We start from the raw sequence: 25,609 nt of genomic DNA, 5'->3' as shown, positions 1-25,609 counted from the left end.
CCTCTATTAGGAGGAAGCCCACCTACACAGCAACAGGACATAACTGTATGAGAAGGCAGCCTAGTGGTGGCTGCTGCGTCCCAGTTCCCCTGACTCTAGAGCCACACACACATATAGACATACATATACATACACTCTTACTGACCAAGGATGAAACATGACGTCACATTTCTTTACCGAGTAGGCAGCAAAGAAAATTAGGCCTATCTGTGTCACAGAATAGAAAGTGATGTGGGTGTGCCTCCTCCGTTGTCTCTGAAAGAGCAAATGAGGGTTTTTATTCCAAAATGAGACGTACACCATTTGGAAAAATGTGATGGCTACTGTGACAAGATGATTGCTTGCTGGCATAAAAGTAAAATGAAATATGGATTATTATTGAATGTGAAAGGTAAAGATGTTTGCTTTCATCGGAGATGACGTAATGGTGTAAAGGTGTATTTTCTGAAATATTGAGCAATGAACATCAAGTAGCCTAGCATTTTTCCCCCCCAAAAAAGTGTTTGAAAAGAAACCCTTCAAATGAAACAAGACCCTGAATTTCCATCACATTTTAAAAGCAGATGTGGGGAATGGCTAATGATAGAGTGATTCAGGAGACTGGATCTAGTTAGCAGGCAGTGTGTGTTTTGTTCAGGGTTGTAATGGTGTATGGCTGAGGAGAAGGTAAAGTCTTGTTTTTCATCAGTTTTAATCCAAAGTTATGTTACCACCATGTAGTTTACAAGAATGTCAATTTAAATTTTTCCCCCAGTATCTCAGGGGTTTTGGTCACATCTCACCCATTTATTCTAATGGAGGTTCAAGTTTTCCAGCTCTGCCTGCATATTAGCGGTTGTTCTAGTGCTGACCTGATCATAAACATTTGTTTGTTGTTTATTATTTCTATTGGTCTATTTAATTGGTCTTTTCCGCTTGCATAGAGCAGCTGGAACTGGCGGGATCAGTGTCTTGCTCAGGACACTTCCGCAGGGCATCATGGACATCCAGCCTGGACTTTGTGGTGACCAGGACGGGCTCTGTAACACCAGGCCACCGGGGAACCAGAGGGATATAGGGGAGCAAGGCACTTAGGGTGATGCATATAGTTTTTGCTTTATCAGGACCTTCTCTGCTTTTGACTGAAAACGGGTTTAAAGTGGATGTTTTGTCGCTGGAAGTTGGTGTCGCTGAAAATGAGTCAGGACATCAAGTGGGCTTGCATTCAAATTATTTACCACCCTTCCCACCATAAAGCAACTTTTGAGCAGAATATGATGAAAAGGTATAGATCCAATTGCTTCTTGCAATACTTGTTGTATTTTGCCATTCAGTTCATCCAGAGCAATTTACAATGGGCACAGCAGAAGAATAAGCTTGAATTCGTAGTCTGTCAACATTACAAGCAACCAATAGTAAACAGTAAGTGAAGTGTAGATTGGTAGGCTGGACCAGGGACGCCAGCCACCCTCAAATCTTCAGTTTGAGCCCAGGACACCTTCGCTCTCATTACCTGAGTCAGAACAGAACTCACTACTTCACAACCACTTCTGTCTGTCGCCATGGAAACGCTTGAGTCCCCCGTGTTAAATATGTATGTGTGTGTGTGTGTGTGTGTATTATTTTTGGTGTGCATTTGTGGGTTTTATTTGAGTGTGTGTTTGTTTATGCTCTTGTACTACATATAGCCTCTGTAGAAGTGAGTTAAGAAACTGGTGTGTATATGTTTTTAAACTGCTTTGAGTGGTATGTTTGTGTGTGTGTGTGTGCGCAAGTCTCCATCCTGGGTTTTTTAAGCCCGGGTCAGCAGCACCAGCAGATTGCGGCTCGTCAGGTTTTCTGAAAGAGTCCTCAACAAAGTAATTAGACTGCTATTCGTCTTGCATTGGGATTTTCAACTTTTTAATGCCATGCCACATTTAAGTGAGACTCCCAAGACAATCCTAGTTGTTGATTGCCATTTAAAGCCTTGTACGTGCGTACTGTATATGCAAAGGAGGGCAGGAAAGTAACTTTTTTGGTTTGACTTACTACTTTGACATTAGACGGACATAGACTTTTCTCATCCTCCCTATACAATAGTCCTTGACTTGTGTAAAGCCTCACTGCACTGTTCTTTTAGGTACAGTGGTTTTCTTTTTCCACCAGCTGGACATGCTGTTGGTTTCTGAAATTCATAAGCCACTTTTAAGTAGTTTACCAGGCAGCCAAATATGATTTTGATTTAACATGGAATTGGGCCTCTAAATGATGGCTGTTCACCTGTTACAGTGGTTTGTAAAGTAGAGAAACCTACCCGTCAAAGTCCTAATTTCCTATTATAGTTGATGGCTAGTCTTAATCTCTAGACTCCCACCCTATATAAATAGATCCTGGAAAGGCGGAGAAAGTATTAATATGGGTGCTCTTAATTTTGGTAGAATATTAATAATGTTCTTCTAATAATTCTGTTTGACTTCATTGTCTTTGCCTTTGAACAAAATCTCAACAAGACAAACTCGGAGATGGTGCAGTGGTAAAGATCCCGTATCTGAAACCACATTTACCCCTGGTGTTCTGATCAGATTTCACCTGAACCGTCTCTCTGTGTCTCCGCTACTTTGTGGAGCTTTCCTACTGTCTCAGTAAAGAAAGAAGACTAACACCTTTTGCTACACAGGACCTGATGTAACTGTGCCCTGTGCTATTGAACTAGGGTGACAGCTCTTGTAGAAACCAAGTTGGATATACTCTACTGACAACACCAGTTAAAAGACTTTCATTGCCTGTGTTTGTTCCAGACTGCATGGACCTGTGTTTTGTCCTAAAGACTGATGTCCCCTTGTTTACTCCTCTTTCATTGAGGCTTGAAACTCTGATTGTACTCATATATGGAGTAACAGCTCCATCATTGCAAGTAGCCTAAGTATGCTGTCCTGTAATTGCACAGTTCTTGGTTGATTTATTATCATATCCAAAAGCAGGGGTTCTCAAATGTCTTAAACCCAAATTTGAGAGAAAAGGTCTTGCCAGGGTTCCTACAGATCTTCAAAGTCTGGAAAGTATTAGTAGCCTACTTGGTACAAATCATTGTTCCTTATTTGAATCTACATGTACATGATTCAGTTCCATGCAGTTTGGGAAATACAAAAGTATGGAAAAGATATTGTTGTTTAGATCTTGATAAACACATGACTAAACATTTTATGTAGTTGTAGAGTCACTGTCATTTCACATAGTGTGATGTTTACAGTTTTCAGCAATAATCGTCAACTATAAAGTGATGAAACCTAGTTGACTCAAATTTCCCAGCCACAGCAGCATAGATCATGCTGGGACACCAACTAAAATCTTGGAAGTTCACTTCATAAATTAAGGCATGAAAAAGTCTGGAATGAAAAATTTGTAAGACCACGTCTTCCTGTGGGACCAGACAGGTAGTAGTAGTACTTGTGCTCTTCATATGCGGGGACCCTCTGAAACAGGTCTATGACCATTTTAGTCTTTCCCTTTTATTTCCATATGTGCAGAAATCAAAACTATAGTGATACCCATTCACTATGATGTTCAGGCCCATACCTGTGTGATAACATGATTTACACAGCTGTTGCTTTACAAAATATTAATTTTCATGTCCAGCATATAAAGTGGTTATGACACTATTACAAGACCGTAAGAGCAATCTGACTTTGCCTCTTGACGTACTCGATGCTTTGTTGTTGACATTCTGGTTAGGAAAGCTATGTTGTCACATTGTATTTTTTAGTTATGAACTGCCTCAATAAGACCTTTAGACGCTCATCCTAGTTAACAGCACAAGGAATAGTTAAATCAAATCCTGTGTATTGTTAAAATATCTGTTGTATTGGAGCTACAGTTGTGTGGCCCCTTCTCTGTGTTGGCCTGCACCCCATCATGTTCACTCCACTAGAAAACTTTCTTGGCCCAGCATTAAATCACAGACTCTGTCTCCCTCTGCTGGTCAATCCGTGGTACTGCAAATCTACTTTGTATGGTGGATGCAGTAATTGATGTAGGCCTCAAGTGGAAATATTGTAATGCCTGTGAATATGGCGTTGGTTTTACCTCATGGAGACAGCTGAGGTCCCTGTCACACTTCACTGCCAGTGTTGTCATGTAAACTCATTGCAGGTATAGGCTAAAACTCTGCGTGCACAGTTTTTCCCAAACCGTGGGCTTGGGCCTAAAACGGGCCACAGGGCCACTTGTAGTGGGCCCCCATGACATGAGCCTGGGTCCTCATGACAAGGCTAAATCTATTCTATTTCTGCTCCCAAGCGAAAAAAACACAACAAGCTCTGTTCTGTTTTACAGGAAGACAGACCCCTGTTTGACCCATTATTTCCAACTGTGTATTCACACTGCTGATTGCACATTGCTGAGAATGGCAAGTACGGATGATTTATTGCCCCAAACTAATACTTCCGTTTTGACTGAAATGATCCTTATGACAGTTTGCTATAATATCCAGGATAAACTGATGTTTGGCAGCCTAGTCTTAGCACAAATGTGATTTTACAGCGTATTTAGACTCCTTAATCCCCCCTGATTTCCAGCGGAGATTACTATATATTATTATTACTATTATTCTTGCAATTTTTGACTCTGTCTTGTCTGCTGAGTATGTTGTTGTCTGTTTGTTGTCTGTGATGTCAGGTGCAGGTGGTTGAGTTGGACTCAAACTGTTTTAACTTGGGCTACCACTAGAGGGCAGCAGTAACTGTTTTTTCTTTTACACTGTATCATTGCTGTGACATTTACAGTACATTTCAGCTTTTAGCGGGTGCTCTTATCAAGAGCGATTTACAATGACTGATTAGGTAGAGGGTCAGTGTTACTATTTTCTATTTTGAAGATTCTCAAATAGATACAGAACTCAGTAGTCAATGTGCTGCCTGTTTTGAAAGAGTTTGTCCCAGGGAGCCTATTTTATTACACAACTTACCCCATAGGGGGAAGACAACAGTGCGGGATACAACAGAGTGACACCTCTGGTGAATTTTTATATGTTCTAATTCTCTTTCCACCTCTTTAACTATTTTACTAGAAATAAGGTGGATATAACATGACCCCAATACCATCTGTGCACTTCATAAGCAGTTACTTTGACAGGTTCTCTATTTTGCCTAATGAAAAAGGGGGGTATACTTCATATGCTTGTGTATCTTGACTACACCAGTACTTCTGTATATGGATTTACCAGTGAAACTACCCCTGGTTCAATTCCCTCTGGGGCCACTCATATTGACAATTTATGCTCTCATAGCACTGTAAGGTGCTTTGGTAAAACCATCTACCCAGTGGCATAATAGTTAGGCCTTAACACACCATTTTCAATCCATACACAGATAACCCTTGCCTTACGCAGAGTAATGTTGCAGGTAATGTGTGTTTGCTGATACCTTGAACTTCTTCTGTCACTGATGAGCAACCAATCTATATGAAGTGTAAAGGCCCAATTAGCATTGCCATAATGTGGAATATTCAATTATCTCCTATGTTTAGATCCAGTGGGCGGCTTTTTGAGTGCTAAGTACTCTTCAGTCAGTAAACACACACACAGCCTATATGTTTGTTGTGTGTTTACTAATGCGTTACACATGCCTTCACAAGAAATGTCATCACAGAAATGTGTGTGAATTTTGGCAATGGAAGTAGCACTTTGCTATTGGTTATTCTAATGAGAAGCCTAGTTAGTCAATTCATTGAATTTCTTAATTCTATCTGTTTAAATAAAAAATGTCCTGTTGTTGGGTTAGGGTTAGGGTTAGCGGACCCAAATTCTATAGAATTCCATCTGGATCACAACCATTTCAGAGTATTTAAAGTTTCTGACTTTCACACAGGAACGCAGGGTTCGAGTCTCAGCGTTTCTGTGATGTTTTTGCTTAGATGTTTTACTCACGCGAGTATTACATTCTAGCTTTTACATGCCACATTTAAGAATGTTTTTAAGGGCTTAACTCTTAATGTTTGCTATCTGAGAGGAATGGTTCGTATTTTGTGTCAATCTGGTGCTTATTACGACTTAAAATGTCATGGTCATCACTTCATAAGATATGTCAACATGTCCCCTATTTTCCTTAAACATCAAGTACATGGAACACACATTCTTTCCTTTCAGCGTCCTTGTAAAGATAAAGAAATGCAAATTCCAAGTAAAACATTAACATCATAGCACTTTTTTATTAAAACTTGCTTACAGTAAACATTACATTTCTATCACATTGTACTACATGCGATTATCAATACATGTTTGTTATGCCCATCCCATTACTGTAGTCTCTCAGAATGACATAGTTTGCCCAGACACTCACAGGTGGCAAGCACAGTAAGTAGCCCAAAGCTTCCACCCATTCTGTGAAAACATAAGGATCTGGAAGATGGTCACCTGTTGGCAAAGTCAATTATTGTTCTCGATTTTTGAAGTTAAATTGCTTCTCATAGTTAGACAGACTGCATTCTGCCCCGCAGAATGCAGTCTGTCCAAAATGTACGCACATTTCTGCTTACATCATCGTTTACGGACCTTGAAAGGGTCTGTGTGGGGCATTATCCCATTGTTATCATTATCATGTATTACCATTCCATTATACCCACGTCCTTCAGTATTTAAGTATCATCAACACAGCAAGTAGCCTCCATGTACGTCCAGCAGTAGTGCTGCTACATTTAGTCCACACATGGACTGTCCTTGGCTTATGTGGAGTATTGCTGCAGGTAACAGAAGTGTAAATCCTAACATCACCAAACATGAAAACAGTACAAGGATAGCAGAATGACAAAAAACATTCCTGTGGCCCGGGAATATGCAAGTATCTTCAAAAAAGCAAGTAGTCTAACAGGAAATAAGTGCTTATCATAAATAGGAACTTACCATTTTTTAACATTTGGATCAACAGTTGTACCAAGCCAAATGATAAGTGCTAGGTACAGAAATAAGTGTTGTATTTATATGTACATCCAGTAGCAGTGCTGCTGAATTCAGTCCAGCCCCTGGCTTATGTGGAGTGTTGTTGCAGGTTACAGGTGTGTGCTGGTAGTGAACGTGTGGTGCAGCAGGCCAGTCTTGGCAGCATGGTGAAGGCCCAGCAGTCGACTGGGAGGAAGATCTCTCACTGTCTCCGCAGACAGGTACTGGAAAAAATACAACAATGGCTGGATGTTATTGTCCAATTTTTTCTCCCTTCACTGTCAGATTGTTATAAATGCACTACCTTGATGTTAAGATCCCCCTCAACCCCACCTGTTCAACCTGGAACAGTTAACAATGTTATTGTCCCATTTTACCCCTTCACTGTTAGTGGAGAAAAACACCAACTGGATGTTATCCCATTTTACCGTCCCTGTTGACCAGTATATATCCCACTTTACCCATTAACTGTCGTATTGCACTATCTAGATATCATGATCCTATTTTACCTGCCCTGTGCTCTCTGTTAGTAACCACCCATATGTTACCATCCCATTTTACCCGCTGTGCTAGCTAGAGCCCTGCATAAGGGAAATACATTGTGCGCTTGTACACCAGACAGTACGGTAGAATCACACATGCTGGAGCCAGCTCTAGGTTGGTGGAAGTAGCTCTGTGATTTTTTAACTGTTGTGGCTAAGTCAGCGCATGAATTAAATATTTTGTTAGCACTTCTCTTAGAACAACACTGTCCTACCACAGCACTTTGGTGTCAGCAGGTGGAATTTGTAGTTTAACTCAATCATACATTCTCCAATCATGTATACACCTGCTACCCCACCACCCCTATAATGCACCTATAACGCATGCCCCCTTGCTAGTGCACTTGTTGGAACAATCAGTGTGATACTGTCCCATTTTACCTGCCCTGTTGACCACTTCCATTTTACTACTGTCTATCATGTATTATTTGTTTTCCACTGAGGACCACATTGGAATTAAAAGAATAAATAAGATACTTTGATGTACTTGGCTACAGATATGAATATGTAAAATAAATAATTTGAAATAATCACTCATAATAATCATAATCCATCTCCCCTTTTATCCCAGTTTCACCTTTCATGTGTAGTGTTCAGTCCGCCTTGCAGTTTCATTGAGCGGTTGCTGCTGCAAACTCTTCAAACTGCTTGTCCACCTACACTAATGAGACCCCTCTCTCCTGCTTTGTGCTCCTTGCCTCCCAATGAAATTAAAAACAAGGTTGAGTCATCAATTATTGATTGATTGACTAATTGATATGCAGGCTGATGGGCAGCACTGCCTGACATTTCCTTTTGATGTTATTAGAGCAGGGGTCCTTGGCATGTATGTTTGTGATTGTGTTTTTATTGTGGTTGAGAATGTCACGTCCACACACACACACACACACACACACCCATTTGTATCAGCAACCTTTTATATGTATTTTAAGGTATGATAAAACAAGGAAAAGATGCAACTTCAGTTCAGAATGAGGCATTTATTTGAACTTGTCCTTGTTTAACCTGTTGTTGTTTTTGTTTACATTTACATTCAATAGTCAGTGGTGTTTTCTGGCTGTGGTCGAATTCAACAGATTTTTATTTTTTCATACAATTGGCTCCGCTTGATTTTTTTTTTCCTCGCCTGGTCACGCTGCACCTGCAGTTCTACAGTGCCTTTCCTAGGGGGCATGACCCAGTGGTTGGGAAAAAATAGCTTGTGTTTTATGCTTGTAATGGGCTGTGTGTGTGTGTGAATGCTGTGTCCATGCTATGTGTGTGTATGTGTGGTGCATCTTACTGCACAGGTGGCCTGTCTCTATTGTAATGCTTCATTGTGCATGTGTACTGTGCCCAAGTGTGTGTGTGTGTGTGTGTGTGTGTGTGTGTGTCTGTGTGTGGTATAGTACAGGTGGTCTGTTGTGCTCCAGTGTTTGTGTTGTGCTTTCATGTGTGGTAACATACTGTTCAGCTATTTATAGTCTATTTGTTATGCTCTAGTATAGGTGTGTGTTGTGCTAAAGTGTATAGTGTGTTTGTGTGTGTGTGTGTGTGTGTGTGTGGTGGCATACTGTCCAAGTGGCCCAGTTGTGCTGTGGTGATGTACTGTAATGTGCTTGAACGGCGGAATCATTTATCCCTTTTCAAGGGCAGTGGGGACACGAGGAGTGAGAGAGACAGAGACAGACACAGACAGAGAGGGAAAATGAGGATAAATTGGTGGGTGGGAGAGCAGAAAAGATTGGGGACTTGGAGAGAGAGAGCAGGTCTGGGCGAGAGACATAGACACACACACAATGTACTCGCACAGACAGACGCGTATACACACACTGAAGGGTTGGTGTGTGGAGTCACTTATCTGCTGAAGGGTGTATGTCTGTGACAAGGTTAATGTCTCCCTGCAAGCTCTCTGGATGCTCAGGAGACATGACAGCGACGCACACACACAGCCTGCTGTTGCGACCCCTTATTCTTTCCAGCAATGTGATTTCCCCCCCCCCCCCTTTTTTAAGGATACAGACAACTCACTTCATTTGTAAGGGAGACTTCTTTTCTCCTGTTGGGTTTATGCCATTATCCCCTACTTTCACCTGTTAAGATCCCTGATCAGGTTCCCTCGTGTATTCAGAAGTTATTCAGAAGGTTATTTGAGTGCTGTTTCACCCTAATCATGACTGTAATCACTGATGATACTGACCATAAAACTTCACGATGCAAAGTTGATGTTGGTATTTGGTGATGTGACTAAATCTTAAAATGAGATGATGAGGGGTAAATTGTTTTTTGTTTTTTTTTCCAGAGGCAATCATCCTTCAAAACACCCCTTGGTAATGGGGACTAGATTGAGGGGAATTTGGTATTATTGTGGTTTATTCTTGTGTTTCCCCCATCATTTTACTTTAAATCATTTTTCCTTCCAATTTGGTGATTTTTTTTTTCTTCCTTTTTCTGTATCTCATGTGTCTGGTTTTGGTCCCTTAGAGTGGCGGTCGGATGGAGACAGAGATGGAGGAAGCCCAGCTCCAGACAGACACCCAGCATCCGCCACAGGCCCAGCCCCGAGGAAGAGCCCAGTCCTTGGATAAACCCCAACTCCAGGCCCAGGCTCCAACTGAGGCCTCGCCTGCGAACCAGAGCCAGAAGGAAACTCCGATGGAGACCCAGGAAAAGGAAGATGCTGGTGCCCAGCCCCAGGCCAAGACTCTTTGGAAGCCCATTCCCCCCCTGCAGCCCCACCCGGAGCCCGATAGGGACTCTGCTGCCGTCACCAGGGACCAGAGCTGCCAGACCGAAGAGCAGCTTCAGCAGAGCAGGGCCAGCAGCCACGGTCATAATCCAGGTAGCTAAACTTTTCTGCCTTCTGCACTTCCTGCTGCTGTGATCCCCCTCCAGGCTAAAGCTGTCTCTCATGGTCCTGTGTAGCTTCTTTGATAGAGCATGGCGCTATCACTGAGTTAGGGGTTCAACTCCCACCAGGACCACCCATACACTGGTAGTGTAAGACACGCTGGATTAAAGCACCCACCAATTGGACCGTGCTTTGCTATCTGTCTTCCCTCATGTTGCTGTCCCCCAGAAAGCTTTTTGATGAATTACCCTAATTGACGGCAGACATGTTTCAGGACCCTAAAACCAGGGTAAGCCATTGATATTTGATTGCAAAATGTCTAAAATATGTGCCATTCAGATGATGCAAGGTTTCTGCAGTATACGTCCATCGACCTGCTTATGCTTCCCTCTTTCCTGCCTTCTTTCCTTTCTTCCTACCTGCCTTCCTTTCTGCCTTCCTTCTCCTTACCTTGCTTCTTTCCTTTTTACTTTCTTTCTTTCTTTCTTTCTTTCTTTCTTTCTTTCTTTCTTTCTTTCTTTCTTTCTTTCTTTGCTCCTTCCGTCCTTCCTTCCTTCCTTCCTTCCTTCCAAGTTTCAAGTTTTCTAATTAGCTAGCATGCACATAGCAAGTGTCTTCACAGTGCAGTGATGTGGAAAATGTTCAGGATTTGTCAGACAGGAGAGTGGGCAGGAAATAGTTTCTGATTGGCTCTTGCAGTGGATTTAGAACTCCATTGTTTGACAAATCTACTTACTAAAATGGGCTCAAGCTCTCCTCTCCTCTCCTCTCCTCTCCTCTCCTCTCCTCTCCTCTCCTCTCCTCTCCTCTCTTGCCTTGTTGGTGTTTTTCTGCATTCTCATTTTCATTCTCTTCCCCTCTCTCTCTCTCTCTCTCTCTCTCTCTCTCTCTCTCTCTCTCTCTCTCTCTCTCTCTCTCTCTCTCTCTCTCTCTCTCTCTCTCTCTCTCTCTCTCTCTGTCTCTCTCTGCTTCTCTTTACACACACAAACAAACAAACTCCTCTGATTCAAATGTAAAATGAGTTAATTTCTACCCTAGTAGGTAAGAAAAGAGTAGCGCCGTCAGTGGTAGAAGGGACCTGTTTGTGTCGACCGATGTTTCTGATTGGTTGATCTTTGACCTCGTTGGGGGGGGTGGGGTGGAGGTTGGGGGGTCGTTGACCACCCCCATGGGATTATAGCAGCATGCCTCTGAGGGGTCGTAGTGGGGGGGGGTGGGGATGAGGAAAACGCACTCTGTCACACACAAACACTCACTCTCTCCATCTCTCTCTCTCTGTCATACCCTCTCACACACTTGTCATTCACATGTTTCTTGCTCTCTTTCTGTCTTTGTCTGTGTTTTTGTCTGCCAGTCTTTTGCTCTCGGTCTTTCCTTCTGTCTCTCTTTCTCACACACCCACACACAGACTCACTTTTTCCACTTTGCACGGCTTACCCTGTAACACGTGTTTGTGTGTTTATGTGTTTGTGTGTGCGCATTCAAGCGTATATGGGGCGAACAAGGCTTTGAACGTGTGAGGTCTCCACCTCTAGTCTTATTATTCTGACACTAACGTATTTTTGGAAACAACAATACCAGCAAAACAATTCTGAGAGAATGCTGTCAGGTAAAACAAATCACACCTCTCTAAATGTTTAAGTTTTGGTTGAATTAAAAATAAAGCAACATTCTGACACAAAATGTGGTTTGTGGGCTATATTGAATGGTAGTTCACATTTCACTTTGTAAAATCTAACAGAAATTTGGGACATTTGTTACAGCTGGAGACAACCTCAACCTGTTTTATTTGGAGCTTTGCAACAGTCACCACTGTTAGAAAATACTCTGTTTGTGCTCCAGTATGATCAGAACAAATTCTGTTTTCCCTGTTACATGCCTTTCACAAAAAATGAAATGTCAGAAATGAGATTTGTGTGATCAAAGTGATGGCAGGGAGTGTGTGTGTGTGTGTGTGTGTGTGTGTGTGTGTGTGTGTGTGTGTGTGTGTGTGAGATTAGTCTGCTCTTGTGATTGTTTACCCCTCTCTGTTTGTATGCCCCTCTTCATGACAATTTAAGTTAATGTACGATTGATGTAAAAATAAAAAGAAATTATTGAAATAAACAAAAAATGTATGAAACCAGATGGAATCAGAGCACTTTACCTCCCTACCATTCAGCTCATCAGATTTGAGGGAACAGTGTGCTGCCCATAGTGGGTCATGGAGCCAGAGTCGGCCTGCATCAATAATGCAGGAACCAAAGCCCAGCTCCTGCTATTTTTTTATTTCATGTTTTATACAAAGGAAAAGCAAAGATGGTCAGCACACAGATCAATAAGTCAGCCTGTAGGCTTATTTGTTTCAATATACTTTGTTTATTTTAGCATTTTTCTGTTTTTTTTCAGTGCAGAAGAACCGTGTTTTGGACCTCCTTGTCAGTCTGCTCAGTCTGCTCAAATCTCTACTATCTAAATTGCTTATATACACTGTAGTAAGAAGTATGATACTGAAATATGTTATGTAAAAATGAAGTCTTTTAGAAAATAAAACAAAAGCAATACCATTCTAAATATATCACTAGGTTTTTAGCATATATCGATGACTGCTCATTCATGGTAATTGCATGGTAATTACATATATATAATCACTTTACATTTTAGACAGCTCACTTTCTTGTCGACTAGAGTGATTTACAGCGAGTGCAATAGAATACGTTTCAATTCCTAGATCAACAAGAATTACAAGCAACCAAATATAAGGAGGGCAAAGGTCAGAGCCTTAATGCCTTTATAGTATTCATGTACCATAGCGGGAGAGAAGAGAGAGATAGAGGGGGATTTTTTTACTCGCTTAATTCGCATCAAGGATGTGATTTCTCAGGGGGTTTTCCAGGATTTCAGTGGGGTTTTTTGGACACCCATTTCTACTTTTTTATCCCATTTACTATCAGTTCTATTCAGTCTATTGGGACGGAGTGTAGCGTAGTTGGTAGAAAGACAAACCTTCAACCAGAAGTGTCAGCAACCGATTAGTGTCTTGGTTGCTGTTCTCTAGTCTCTCTGTGAAGGGGTCAAGCTAAAAAGAAAATTTCCTGATGGGGATTATTAAAGTGTCTTCCCTCTGTTGCATGTTTTCCAACAGTCCGAATGGGACTGTAGCACTGCAAGCATCTCCCTGTTTTCATGTCTTTTCTGCAAGGACTCATTAGTATGTATAGTTTGTGTGGATTCTTCCATAGGAGACCTGTGTTGAAATTAGTTTGGTTGCACTTGATCGGAATCCAATTGGAGTTTTTCTGGGAGATTGTCCCCCCCCCCCCCCCCCCCCCCCACACACACACACACACAACTCACATTCCTTTTTTAATGGAGATTCATGTTTTCGTGTGCCCACCCCTGTATTTCCTTCTATTCACATCTTTGATCTCTGAATGAAACTAAGAAATGGGGATATACAGTATTTGAAGCAAGACCTATCCTGGATGGAAAAGACAGATGACATGCTTGTGTCATCTTGCGTGTGTGTGTGTGTGTGTGTGTGTGTGTGTGTGTGTGTGTGTGTATGTGTATGTAAGAGGAGTAATGAGATCTGAGTGAGCCACTGTCTCTCATAGACCTCATAGTCTGACTCTGATTGTGTATCCCCCCTTACGCACATAGCAATATACTGTGTGTCTTCCCAGATTCCCAGACAGTGTAGTGCTGTAAGATCATCCTATAATGGTATGTGTGTCTTTTTTTTTTTTTTTTTTTTTTTTTTTTAAAGCTTGCTTTGCTAAAATGTATTCTCTCTCTCTCTCTGTAGGTTACTGTGTGGAGCCTGGAGATCCTCCTCTGCTCCAGCAGCCTCTGCAGACCTCCAAGTCTGGGATACAGCAGATAATTGAATGCTTCCGCTCAGGTTTGTGTGTGTGTGTGTGTGTGTGTGTGTGTGTGTGTGTGTGTTCTGTGTGTATTGTCCTTCATTCCTCACTTATTTACCCTCCTCCTTCTTATCTTCATTTGGTTCTTCTCTGTGTGTGTGTGTGTGTGAGAGAGAGAGAGATTCATAGATGCCAAGTGTACACAATTCTACATAGAGGAATATATTAGCAAAGCCAGACATTTTAACATGAGAACGTGAAAGAAAGCAAGAGAAACTGACAATAAACAGTGCAAAAGACAAAGGCCAAGGGTGCACAACTCTATATGTGTGTGTGTGTGTGTGTGTGTGTGCTACACAGGTACAGAACTCTGTGTCTGTGAGTCAGCACAACAGAGTTTACTAAGTGCATCATAGGAAATGTTATCATAGTGTGTGCGTGCGCAAATGTGCGTGAGTAAAATATTTAACAAAGCATAAGTGCTGCTGCCTAGTTGGGGTGGGGTGGGGAGGGGGTGTTTGTGTGTATAAGTGTGAGTCAGATATTCAACAAAGCACTGAATACTTTCATACAGACAAAATTAATGGATGAGTAAGTATGCTGACGACAGAAATGAAAACAATAAAAGATGGTGACAGCGACGACGATGATCATGCCTGCAAAACGGCAGTTAATACAAAGCCAATGATTAATTATCCAGCATTATTAAATTACAGCCAAACAGACCAAAAAACTATCACTCATCGCTCTCTGGAACCCTGTAAAGGGTCAGAAGTATTTGGCCCCTTTCTTTGCGATGCAGATATTTCTAATTATGTCCATTAATCAAAATATTGAAAAACGGGCAAAATTGATTATTAAATGTGAATCTGTGTAGCTCAATGGGCTGAAGCTAGTGTTCATTCCATTTTCTGAATGGGAAAAACAACAACAACAACACATTGTTTCTAATGTCCTAAGAAAAAATGTTTATATTCAAATAGACTATTTTTTATGATTTGGTTGATATAGAATAAATAAGATGTCCACCCATATAAGAGCCAAGCACAATATATATGTCTAGTATTCAGTTTGTATGGTAACTCACAAGTTAAATCTTATGTAACCTGTTGCCCATATTATGATGATGTACACAGAATGCATTAAAGCAATATTACTTAATGGGTTGGGAATAGCCGCTGAAATTAGGGCAATGGATAATCAGAATGCTGTGGATTTGGGGCGCTCAGTGTGTAGCGGGTAGAGTCACAGCAACGAGACGCGCTCCCTCCGGTGGAGCCTCTCTGTAACACTGCCAAGATTAGGAGTCTGATGACGTTTCAGAATATATGTCAGCATATTATATTTCTGTCTGGGTCTCTTCATCCTGTCTCAAACCACTGCTTTTCTTTGGCTTGCAGGCACCAGCCAGCTGAAACACATGCTGCTGAGGGAGGTGGACACCATCTTTGAGTGTAAGCTCTGTCGCAGTCTGTTCAGAGGCCTGCCCAACCTCATCACGCACAAAGAATACTACTGTCTATCACGGCTGCCCGAACCCGACGGTTAGTGTCCCTTCACATCTACATGCAGACACGCACACACATAGAAACACTGTCTAGAATATTTATAGATTGCTCTTAACAAACTGTTTTGTCATGTCAAGTGCTATACAGAAAACAAAGGACACAAAAACAGATAAAAACAAGGATAATAGGAAAAAATACACCACAAACTTGAAGAACCAGGGACAGAGCTTGTGTGTGTGTGTGTGTGTGTGTGTGTGAGTGGATATGGGAAGTACAGAAACCAGACACACACACATCGCACACAACAAAAATATGACTATCTACCAAGCTGCCCTGAACGAGGTGCAAATGAGGCTGGCCTGAACTAGATGTATGTACACGCCTAGTTTTGTTTATACACACTCACTCACACACACACACACACACACACACACACACACACACACACACACACACACACACGGGCCTATGCATAGAATCATTGATTACTCCGAAGGCTCCTAGGGGTCCTCTACATTTTACTTTCACAATCTGTCGCTGCAAAGTTTCATCTCTTTCCCTCTCTTTTACACCATCTGTCTCCTACTCATTATTCCCTTCTCATCTCATCTGTCTGATACACACCCCTCTATCATTCCTACACACACACACACACTCATATTCACATTCTAACATGTTGGATCCATCAATCATTTTCCCTACTCGGAGTGCAGTTTCTCCCCTGCTCTCCTCTCATATCAGTAAGGAAATGGACTTTGATCTTGCAGCGTCTGTCTTTGATCTAGCTCTCATTAGCTATGTCTCCATCTCTCTTCTCTGCTGCTTATAGAAGTGGTGGGAGACTCAGGCAAAGGATGAGGCCTAGGAGACTCTTCTACTCATGTTTGTTCTCTGTTACTCTACTCCCTTCTGTGTCTCCTCTCCTCTCCTCTCCTCTCCTTTCCTCTGGCCCCTTTATATTTTTATATTTTTTATTAGAAGTGGCAAGAGCCTCAGACAGAGAATGAGATGTCGACCTTTACTGGATTACTCACTTCCCCTCTCTTTTAATCTCCGGTCCTCTTAACTGCTCTCCACTTGTCTCTTTTCCTTTCTCCTTGTTCTCTCCTCCTCTCATCCTCCCATCTTGTCTCCTCTCATCTTGTCTTGCTTCCTCTCCTCTTGTTCTTATGTAAGAGTCTCAGCGAAACACTGAGGTACAGGAGAGTCCCCCTTGTTTTCTCTCCTCTCTTCTCCTCTTCATGCGGTTCCTCTTTGCTTTGCTCTGCTCCTCACTTCTCCCATTTGATCCTTGTTTTTCTTTCCTCTCTGCTCCTCTTTTCGTCGCTCCTCTTTACTCTGCTCCGATCCCTCTGCTCTTAACTTGTTCTTCATCTACTATACTCTTGTCTGGTCTTCTCTTCTCATATGGCTTCTTCTATTTGTGTGTCACCTCCTTGTCTTCTCTTCTCTTCTCTCCACTTTCATTCCCCTTAATCCTCTCCTCTCCTCTCCTCTCCTGTCTTCTCATCTCCGTTCCCTTCATCCGCTCCTCTCCTCTCCTCTCCTCCTCTCCTCTCCTCTCCTCTCCTCTCCTCTCCTCTCCTCTCCTCTCCTCTCCTCTCCTCTCCTCTCCTCTCCTCTCCTTACCCTATCCTCATTTTCTCTTGTCTCATATTTCATCATATTCTCTGTATCCCTACTGGAAGAGAAATCAATCTCAACACTTGGAGTCAACTATAGTTGCTATAGTTTTAACCACCGTAATGATTGCTGTTGTAAAAAAAAAAAAAAATTCATCACAATTATTTTCTTTCCAGCTGCACGTGGCCTGAATTAACTTGTTTCATGCACCAGTGACTTAATTTTTCATAATCAGGAGTCCATAACCAGCAATGGCTGAAAGTGCATCTTTTTGTTATTTTGATAAATGGCTTAATTGGTGTCTGTTTTCACTGAGAGTTTGAGCATTAATTGTTTAGTATACTAGATAAACAAAAAGTGTTTTCTTTGCACGACTCCGTTTTTCCCCATCGGTACGGTGACAATTTTTGGTATCAGTATAATTTTTAAGTATTGAAAGGTACTGAAAAGCTTCTTGCACTGAGAATTCAATTCAACTTTTTTAGTTTATGGACCTGAGTGTGGCCTGATTCTGTTTAGGAAAGCTTATAGCATGTAAAAATGTTACAGAAAAAATAATTTATACTCACATGATGAAATATGCTTTCATAATACTCAGAGAATTTCAGATACTAACCCATCACAACATAAGACAAGTCCAACACGAATTAAAATTGGAGCCTGTCCAAAATGGGTTTGATGACATGGATGTATGGATTACAGTATTGGCTCGTCTTAACTTTTTTACATTTTGGGCTTTTAGCTGATGCTCCTACCCAGAATGCCCTCTAACGATTGAGCAGGTAGGTGTTCAGTGTCTTGCTCAAGGACACTTCAACAGGACACATAGGCAGTTTATGGACAAGCTTTGGTTGTTGCCATTGCTGTTTAAAGGCCTATTCAGGGCTGTCTCCCCTAAAAAGGACAGACTGGACTATGTGGCTCAACTAGTGGCATCTACAAATATAGAGGATACAGACTGTAAATGTCCTTTCTCAACTAGGATTACACATACTATCCTCATACATATTTTGTGTGGGTCCTGTCCCTGTAGGTCCGCCAGGTGACGACAAACAGAGTGTAGCCATTAAGGATCTGTTGGAGGCCATCTATCCCAGAATGGACCGACCGGACTACGTGGTTCGACTGGAGCCCATCCAGACCAGCACCAAGGCTGTGTTCCAGTACCTGACCACAGAGGAGGAGCTGGCGAGATACCCATCGCACACACCCAGGTATGTTGGAGGAATTTAAATTAAGATGTAACTTATCTCCTGAATAGTTTTATGTTTCTCACAGTCACAGAGCCTAGTCAGCCGTGAATCATACTGCAGACATCCATCCTACATGCTTCACCTACACAAATGGATAGGAAGAATGTAGCATCAGTCATGCCATAAATTATCTTACACATAGAACATCCAGTTTGATCATGCTCCGGAGTGAGTAGATATCTTCTCTACTAGTCTCTTTCTGTTCCACCTGTCTTTCTCTGTAAATGGTATCTCGACGTACTTCATTCAGCAAAATTCTTGTCATTCAAGACTTAAACTTTATTGTTCAGGGTCTACATCCTTTCACAGTAGTAGAACAGCCTGAATTTAAAGGTCCCATATCATACACTTTCCAGTGTTCTTTTTTATGTCTTGAGCTCCAATAAACAACGTTTGTGTGGTGTAATGTACCAAAAAAACTCAATCCGGTTTTATACGTTCATTTTCCAGCATCTTTCAGAGCCTTGCCGAGAACAGGCTGTTTTTGCTGCTGTGTCTTTAAGGCTCATTAATATTAATAACCCTCAGCTCTGATTGGCTTTCGTGAGTCAACCACGACACATCATGCCCCCACCAGCTACAGGTGATGAGCTGTAGGCTAGCGAAAACTAATGGCAACCGCTCAAGCTAATCTCATTCAACCTTACATGAATCGTTTACCAGATGTTTGTTTATGGTGAGACAGCAAAGCTGCAATGGAATATAGGTGAGCGAATAGAATTTCCAAGCGTCTTAAAAAAGCTACTTGGACATTTTGGCCTCAACAACCACTTTGCCAGAAAGAATATATTCATCTAAGATATATTTCATTAAATTATCAATGTGATCGGTTTAGAAATGCAATCAGACGCTGGGGGGCATGTTACATCCAGCAACATAAGCCATCCATACAGGCTTTATTTTGAAAGTAATAAGCGTAAGTCAACTCGTTTATTCTGGCTGACTTGAAAGTGGTGAACGATCCTCCCCACCCAACATCGCTCTCTCCGCTAGTCAGAAGCAAGTGAGCAGTACTGGAGGAGGGTGAAGTGTAAATACTGAAGAAGACGTTGTGCTCCAGCTGAAAACAACAAACTCAACTGGCGTTACAGAACATTTTGGAGGTAAACCAACACGTCAACAATGAAGCTGACAGCTGGTCGCCCCTCCAGGGTGGATGGAGGCTCCGAGTTGAGAAACCCCTTCGTCCCTTCATCATGAGACAGGAGTCTCCTATAAAAGGCCGATCTGTAGAGTTTGTGCATTCTGGTGCACATTTTGTTGAGTAAACTCTGATATTGACCTGCTGTCTGATATTTATTGACTGGACTCTGTTGCTGCTGATTGAGAATTGGTTGCTTCATGAAACTTTGAGTCCGACTGCAAAACCATTGAACTCAGTTTCTGCAGTCCTTCAGTGTGCACCTATATACTTTATCAGACAACCTTACCTATGCCATGGGAGTGGGGAAAAAAATATAAAAAATATAGTTTATTATTATGTAGTTTATTTATCTTGGAGCTGTGTAGTGTTCCTCCAGCAGTTAGGGTTGTAGTTCCGTGCTTCACGGCACTCAGACAGTACTTGTTCAGGGAGGTAAGAGTGTTTGTCATTCACTTCCCCTTCCCAGATTTTCCCAGATGGTCCAGTGATTCGAACCGACAGCCTGTCAGTCACAAGCCCCGTCTCCTCTTCTTCAAAAACATTTCTCCTCCTTGAAGTGTATGTAAATTGTGAAATGTAATTATAGCTTTCACCTGGTCAGTCTGTTTTATGGAAAGAGCGAGTGTTCCTAATATTTTGTACACTCACTGTAAGCACAGCGATACAGAAGGACATTGTTTATCTTAACCGTAGACATCTAGTTATTGTGAGTCGGAGAAACACTGAAATCTTTTACACAAATGCGTCCGGTCACCAACTCACTTCTGTAACTATGCAGCATTTCACTTCAAACTCACAGACAAATATGTGTTGAAAACCACCTAGGTTGCGCTGTTGTGGGCGTGTTAGCAGATGACATTTACCTGCGCTCCTTCAAAAGTTCCACTAGTTTAAACTTTTTTGATGGTCTGGGTTGTGATATTTTCGCGCACTGCACTCCGTCAATCCATGTTATCTGCAACGCATAGGTCTTATTGAAATACATGGAATATTAGCTGTTTTTTGATGTATCACAAATGCATATATATGTATATCTATCCTTTCTTCACAGTGCCAGACAGAGCCCGGACATGTGGGGCGGAGAGCAGGGGGAGGGTGTGGAGAACAACCCGCCCAGCCAGCCAGGAGGGTCAGAGAGCCACAGCAGCCCGGCCCAGAGCCAGGGACAGAGGAGACGAGAGGCAGAGGAGGAGACTAAAGAGGAGGCGCCACAGCCCGAAGAGGAGGGCTCCACAAGCGGGGTGGGTGAATGGACAAATGTCAAGACGCACAAATCAAATATACACACGCGCATGCTCACGCATACACATACACACACACACACACACACACACACACACAAAGGAGGGGTCCTCAAGTGGAGTGAAGATGCAGTGGAAGTCACCCCATGTGTATTTCTAAACTAATTTTTGCGTCATCCATCATCTCTGTGAGTCATGTCTTGCATTCTGTTATGCTGATAAATTGTTGATATTTTATTTCCCACATTTGCTTGTTGTACAGTAAAAGATGGAGGGAACAGAGAAAACATCATTTCTGTCGTTGCGCTCGCAGCACAGATCTTTCAGTCACTGCAGATACAGAGTTGCCAATAGAACATTAGGTCTGTCTCCAGCAGTCATGAGTGTCTCCAATATTGGTTTATATTTTGGAAAGAGACAGATGCATTTGCATTGTGTATTCAGTTTATACCGCCTAGAACTACATTTTGCGGTTTTATTCAAAACCCTGCTTACTGGCTGCAAATGTATTTGTTGCCTGGCAACCTTAGCTTATTGAACATTCTATGAGGAACCATTGGTAGCTACTGGGGAATTTGTTGTTTTCAGTGGCCAAAAAACCAATTTGTTTTTATGTTTTTTGAGTTGGATACATGAAGTGACAGTTACCCATATGCGGAATACATTTCATGGACCTCAAGGCAACTAAACCCATATGGAAAGCCTTGTAATTTATCATATATGGGTGTCTAGAAGAAAATGAATCTCTTCTGGTGTGCATGTGTACAAGAAAGAAAGAAAGTGTTATGTGAATTTGTGCATGCATGTTCATGTATGCATATAAACTGTGTAGGAAGACTCAATTCAAGGTCCTTGCCTCAGAAAATAAATCTCTCTCTTTCTCTCTCTCCCCCTCTCCCTCTCTCTCTCCTTTGCTCTCTCTCCCCCCTCCAGGTTGAGGATGTGACAATCTCCTGCTGTCTGTGCGGTCAGGACTTTAACTCGCGCCGCAGCATCCGGCGCCACTGCCGCAAGATGCACCAGACCAAACTGGAGGAGCTCCGAAAGTACACAGAGACCCGCACGGTTCCCACAAGCCTGCTCTCCATGGTGAAAGGTAGGTTATTTATTTATACAAATTAAAATGACAAACGGGTTTATGAAATAGATTCATTTGGCAATTCAATATTGGTTTGGTTATTAATCTTGATATTGATGGAAATTGTAATGATTGTGGAAAAAAGGGGGGGGCAAAGTTAACACTGTAAAACTCTATGGTCATATTTATGATTTCTATGATAGATATTTCCCTTGGGTAAAACTGAATAGTTTCAGTCTCTAGGCTTCCTCCATTAATTAGTCAAGAGAAATGGTCTGAAAAGGAAAATTTCAATCATGCTTTGGTGTCATAGTTTTCCATTCTGTGCATGCACAATGGAGGTGGAGACGTTTTGAGTAGGCATACCTTTGTGGTTAGGCATTTACCAGTAGAGAATAGCTGAACAGAATAATTTGTTGTATAATCTATAAATAAATAGTTAATGACTGGATCATTTCTACAATGCTTTAAATCCATTTGGGGGGAAAATATTTGCTGATGTTCATCGTTCAAAATATAGGGGATTTTATCATTTTGTAAACCAAACACTGTAAGTTACCTTTTATTCTATAAAAAGTACTGTCATTTGTTTTGTTTTTGTGTTGTCACTCCTTTAAATGAGTTGGTGTCATATGTCATTTCAGAATAAAACTTTTCAAATAATAATAATTATTGTTGTTGCTGAAGGTCGGCCGAGGACTCTCAACACACCCACTGGGAAATCCTGCCCGGTCTGCTTCAAAACCTTTGCTACCAAGGCCAACGTACGCCGCCATTTTGACGAGGTGCATCGCGGGCTACGGAGGGACACCATCACGCCCGACATCGCCTCGCGGCCCGGCCAGCCGCTCTCTCTGGAGGCCACACCCCCCAAGAAGAGCGCCACCGCCTCTCCGACACGCGGGAACACTCCGAAGACCACCCCCATAAACTCTAAAACCCCCCCTCAGAACCAAAACCAAGCCAAACCCCAGAGCCAGCCTCCAGCCTCTCCACAGTGTAACCTGGCCTCGTGTCGCTGCTTGCTCTGTAAGAGGAACTACAGCTCTCAGGTTGGTCTGTTGGCTTACTGGCATATTGCTATTGCTCGCTATTCTAGCTATTGGTGTCTTTTGCTGTCCTATTGCTCTGTAAGAGGAACCTTAGCTCTCAGGTTAGTCTGTTGGTTGGCTGGTGTATTTGTTTTCATCTTATATGGGTTGTAAGCTAATTCTAGGAGATCCACACAAGAAAAGAGAACAAAGGCAACTAAATATTATACAATGTACAGTCAATCTAAATCAGTTAGTGTGAATACAATTGATCACCTAAAAGTACACAACCTCTACGGTCTTGTAACTATGGCTGTACAACTCACTCTAGCACAGGCTGGGGCCAAATAGTATGATAATATAGTTTTTTATAGTATAGTATTGTAGTATACTTGTTATGGTTTGATGTTCCTACTTTTCAGTTATTTTCTTTGTCTGAAGGAGGCAAATGTATTAATTGATTGTTCATTTTTTTGTATATTTCAGCTTATGCTCAAGAGACACATGCGCATTGTTCACAAGATCTACAGCCTCAAAAGTAGCAGGTCTGCTACCGCGTCTGCTACTGCGTCACCCGCCGCTACCACGGCAACCACCCCTAACAGCAACAGCAGCACTAACTCCACCCCTAGCAACAGTATTCGTGTGAAAGAGGAGGTAGTGGAACCCTCGGATGAAGATGAGGAAGAGATTGACAGCAGTCCTGCCCCGTCTCCTAGTGGCAGCACTGGGACGACAAAGGCCGTTCCTGTTGCAACCAAGGCACTGAAGGTCAAGGAGGAGGAGGCCCCGGCAAGCCCCAAGTTGACGACGCCCGTGTCCACGCCATCGGCGACTCGCGGGGCCAACGCCTGTAGCGGGAACGCGGGCGGCAAAGCGCCCAAGCTGTCGGTGGGCTTCGACTTCAAGCAGCTCTTCTGCAAGCTGTGCAAGCGACAGTTCAGCTCGCGCCAGAACCTCACCAAGCACATCGAGCTGCACACGGACGGCACCGACATCTTCATCAAGTTCTACCGCTGCCCGCTCTGCCGCTACGAGTCGCGCCGCAAACGCGACGTCCTGCGACACGTCACCGTGGTCCACAAGAAGTCGTCGCAGTACCTGGCGAAGATCATGCCCAAACTGGAGAGCAGGGCGGTGAAGAGGCTGGCCGAGGTCGTCCTCAACAACTCCAACCCCACCAAGAGGGTGAGCGGCAGCGTCAAGGAGGAAGTGAACGGACGCCACACCTCCTCGTCCTCCTCCCCTCCCTCACCTCCCGTCACTCGCAAGCAAGACCTCCTCCACTCTTCCTCCTCCACCACAGCCCCAGCCTCCTCGTCAGCCTCGTCCTCCTCCTCCGCGCCTCCTCCCACCCCTGTCACTCGGAAACAGCAGGACCTCTCCTCGTCGTCGACGTTCACCCCGTCCCCTCCCGTCACCCGTAAGCAGGAGAGGCAGCAGGAGAGACAGCAGGAGAGGGAGAGACAGCAGACCCCCCAGCAACGCCCTGTTAGCCCCCCGCTGACTCGGCGCAGTGACAAACACACACACCAACGCAACCCCTCCTCCTCCACCTCGTCCAGCAACCAGACCCCACAAAGCCGGCGGCAAGATGCCCAGTCAGAGAGCGGTAGCACCGGGTCAACTTCCACTGAAGTCAGGGTGACCAAGAACTTCTCCCTCCACGCCTGCGACCAGTGCGGACGCGCCTTCGCCAAGAAGGTACCGGGTTTTGGGCTGCTGACATTAATCTCTTAATTTTTAAAAGACTACATAGACATTTCCCAACAGGGGATCTCACCTTTCATTGGCAGATTAGAAACCGTGTAGTTGTAGCCATCATATAAACCCCACTTAAGAGATGTTGTTCCACTGTTTCTGTCTCTGTCTCTTTCTGCTTCCCCACCACTCTCAATCTGAGTCTCTCACACACACACACACACACTTTGAAGCTTCTTTGGAAGCATAGTTTCACAAGAAGTTGAACCACAGCAAAGCTACCATCAAGAGAAATATAGTTTTGTTAACTAAAGACTTTACTCTTAAAACGTAGTTCATACTACTTTGGAAAAAATGAGCATATCTACATCTGCAATGTGATGATAAAAAAAACATATCACTGATTATGATGTTAAAAGCACACGCAGTTGGGTACAGTGGTGCTTCGTCTGGGCCTGATGAAAATAAAATGTAGTGGGGGGCAGCAAAGGAAGTTGAATTAAGACATGAGACATGAAAAAATAAATGGATAAAAGATGCAATTCCCTCTTTTTCTTTCATAGCTAAACAGAGCTTGTACTTGCAGTAGTGACAAATAGTAGTAGTGACAGTAATGACAAATATGAAACCCAACTTCTAAAAAACTGTCCAAATTTGAATTTAGTTGAACTACCATCAAAATTGCAGCAAAATGTGCTTAAACTACTAGATTAATTACATGGAACACTGCATGTATCCATATATGTATTTATGTCTTGAATTTTTTTTGTTTTTAAATGATTTTGTCAGTTGTACCTGGAGTCCCATAAGCGGAGCCATCGTAATGCGGCGGCGGCGGCGGCAGCAGCAGCGGCAGCAAACAGTTCAGGACACCGCAGGAGGAAAGGAGTCAGCACCCGCTCCAAGTCCCTGCTGTGGTGA

At 42.8% G+C, this 25,609-nt stretch overlaps 1 protein-coding gene across 1 annotated transcript; it reads left to right on the top strand.

Annotated features, from left to right (window-relative positions):
• Nucleotides 1–7,041: 7,041 nt before the first annotated feature.
• On the top strand, nucleotides 7,042–25,609 carry znf800a (zinc finger protein 800a). The gene is made up of 10 exons (XM_071543185.1): nucleotides 7,042–7,113; nucleotides 9,898–10,255; nucleotides 14,052–14,147; nucleotides 15,510–15,653; nucleotides 18,274–18,454; nucleotides 20,689–20,878; nucleotides 21,812–21,974; nucleotides 22,644–23,008; nucleotides 23,474–24,691; nucleotides 25,478–25,609. The coding sequence occupies exons 1-10, from the start codon at nucleotides 7,057–7,059 to the stop codon at nucleotides 25,607–25,609; spliced, it is 2,904 nt and encodes a 967-aa protein (XP_071399286.1). The 5' UTR covers nucleotides 7,042–7,056.

This window comes from Centroberyx affinis, unplaced genomic scaffold (assembly GCF_046629955.1).
Source record: "Centroberyx affinis isolate AG114_WGS23_722 - 3 ecotype Tasmania unplaced genomic scaffold, CSIRO-AGI_Caff_v1 ptg004260l_1, whole genome shotgun sequence".
NCBI classification, from domain to species: Eukaryota; Metazoa; Chordata; class Actinopteri; order Beryciformes; family Berycidae; genus Centroberyx; species Centroberyx affinis.
The sequence above is the reverse complement of the archived record's forward strand: the minus strand, read 5'-3'. Positions and strand labels throughout refer to the sequence as shown.

Excerpts from the sequence above, each read along its gene's own strand:
- znf800a (XM_071543185.1), top strand. The coding sequence starts at position 7,057 with ATGGTGAAGGCCCAGCAGTCGACTGGGAGGAAGATCTCTCACTGTCTC. Across the intron at positions 10,256-14,051 it reads CAGCCACGGTCATAATCCAG|GTTACTGTGTGGAGCCTGGA; the intron begins GTAGCTAAACTT and ends CTCTCTCTGTAG. Across the intron at positions 23,009-23,473 it reads AGAGGAACTACAGCTCTCAG|CTTATGCTCAAGAGACACAT; the intron begins GTTGGTCTGTTG and ends TGTATATTTCAG.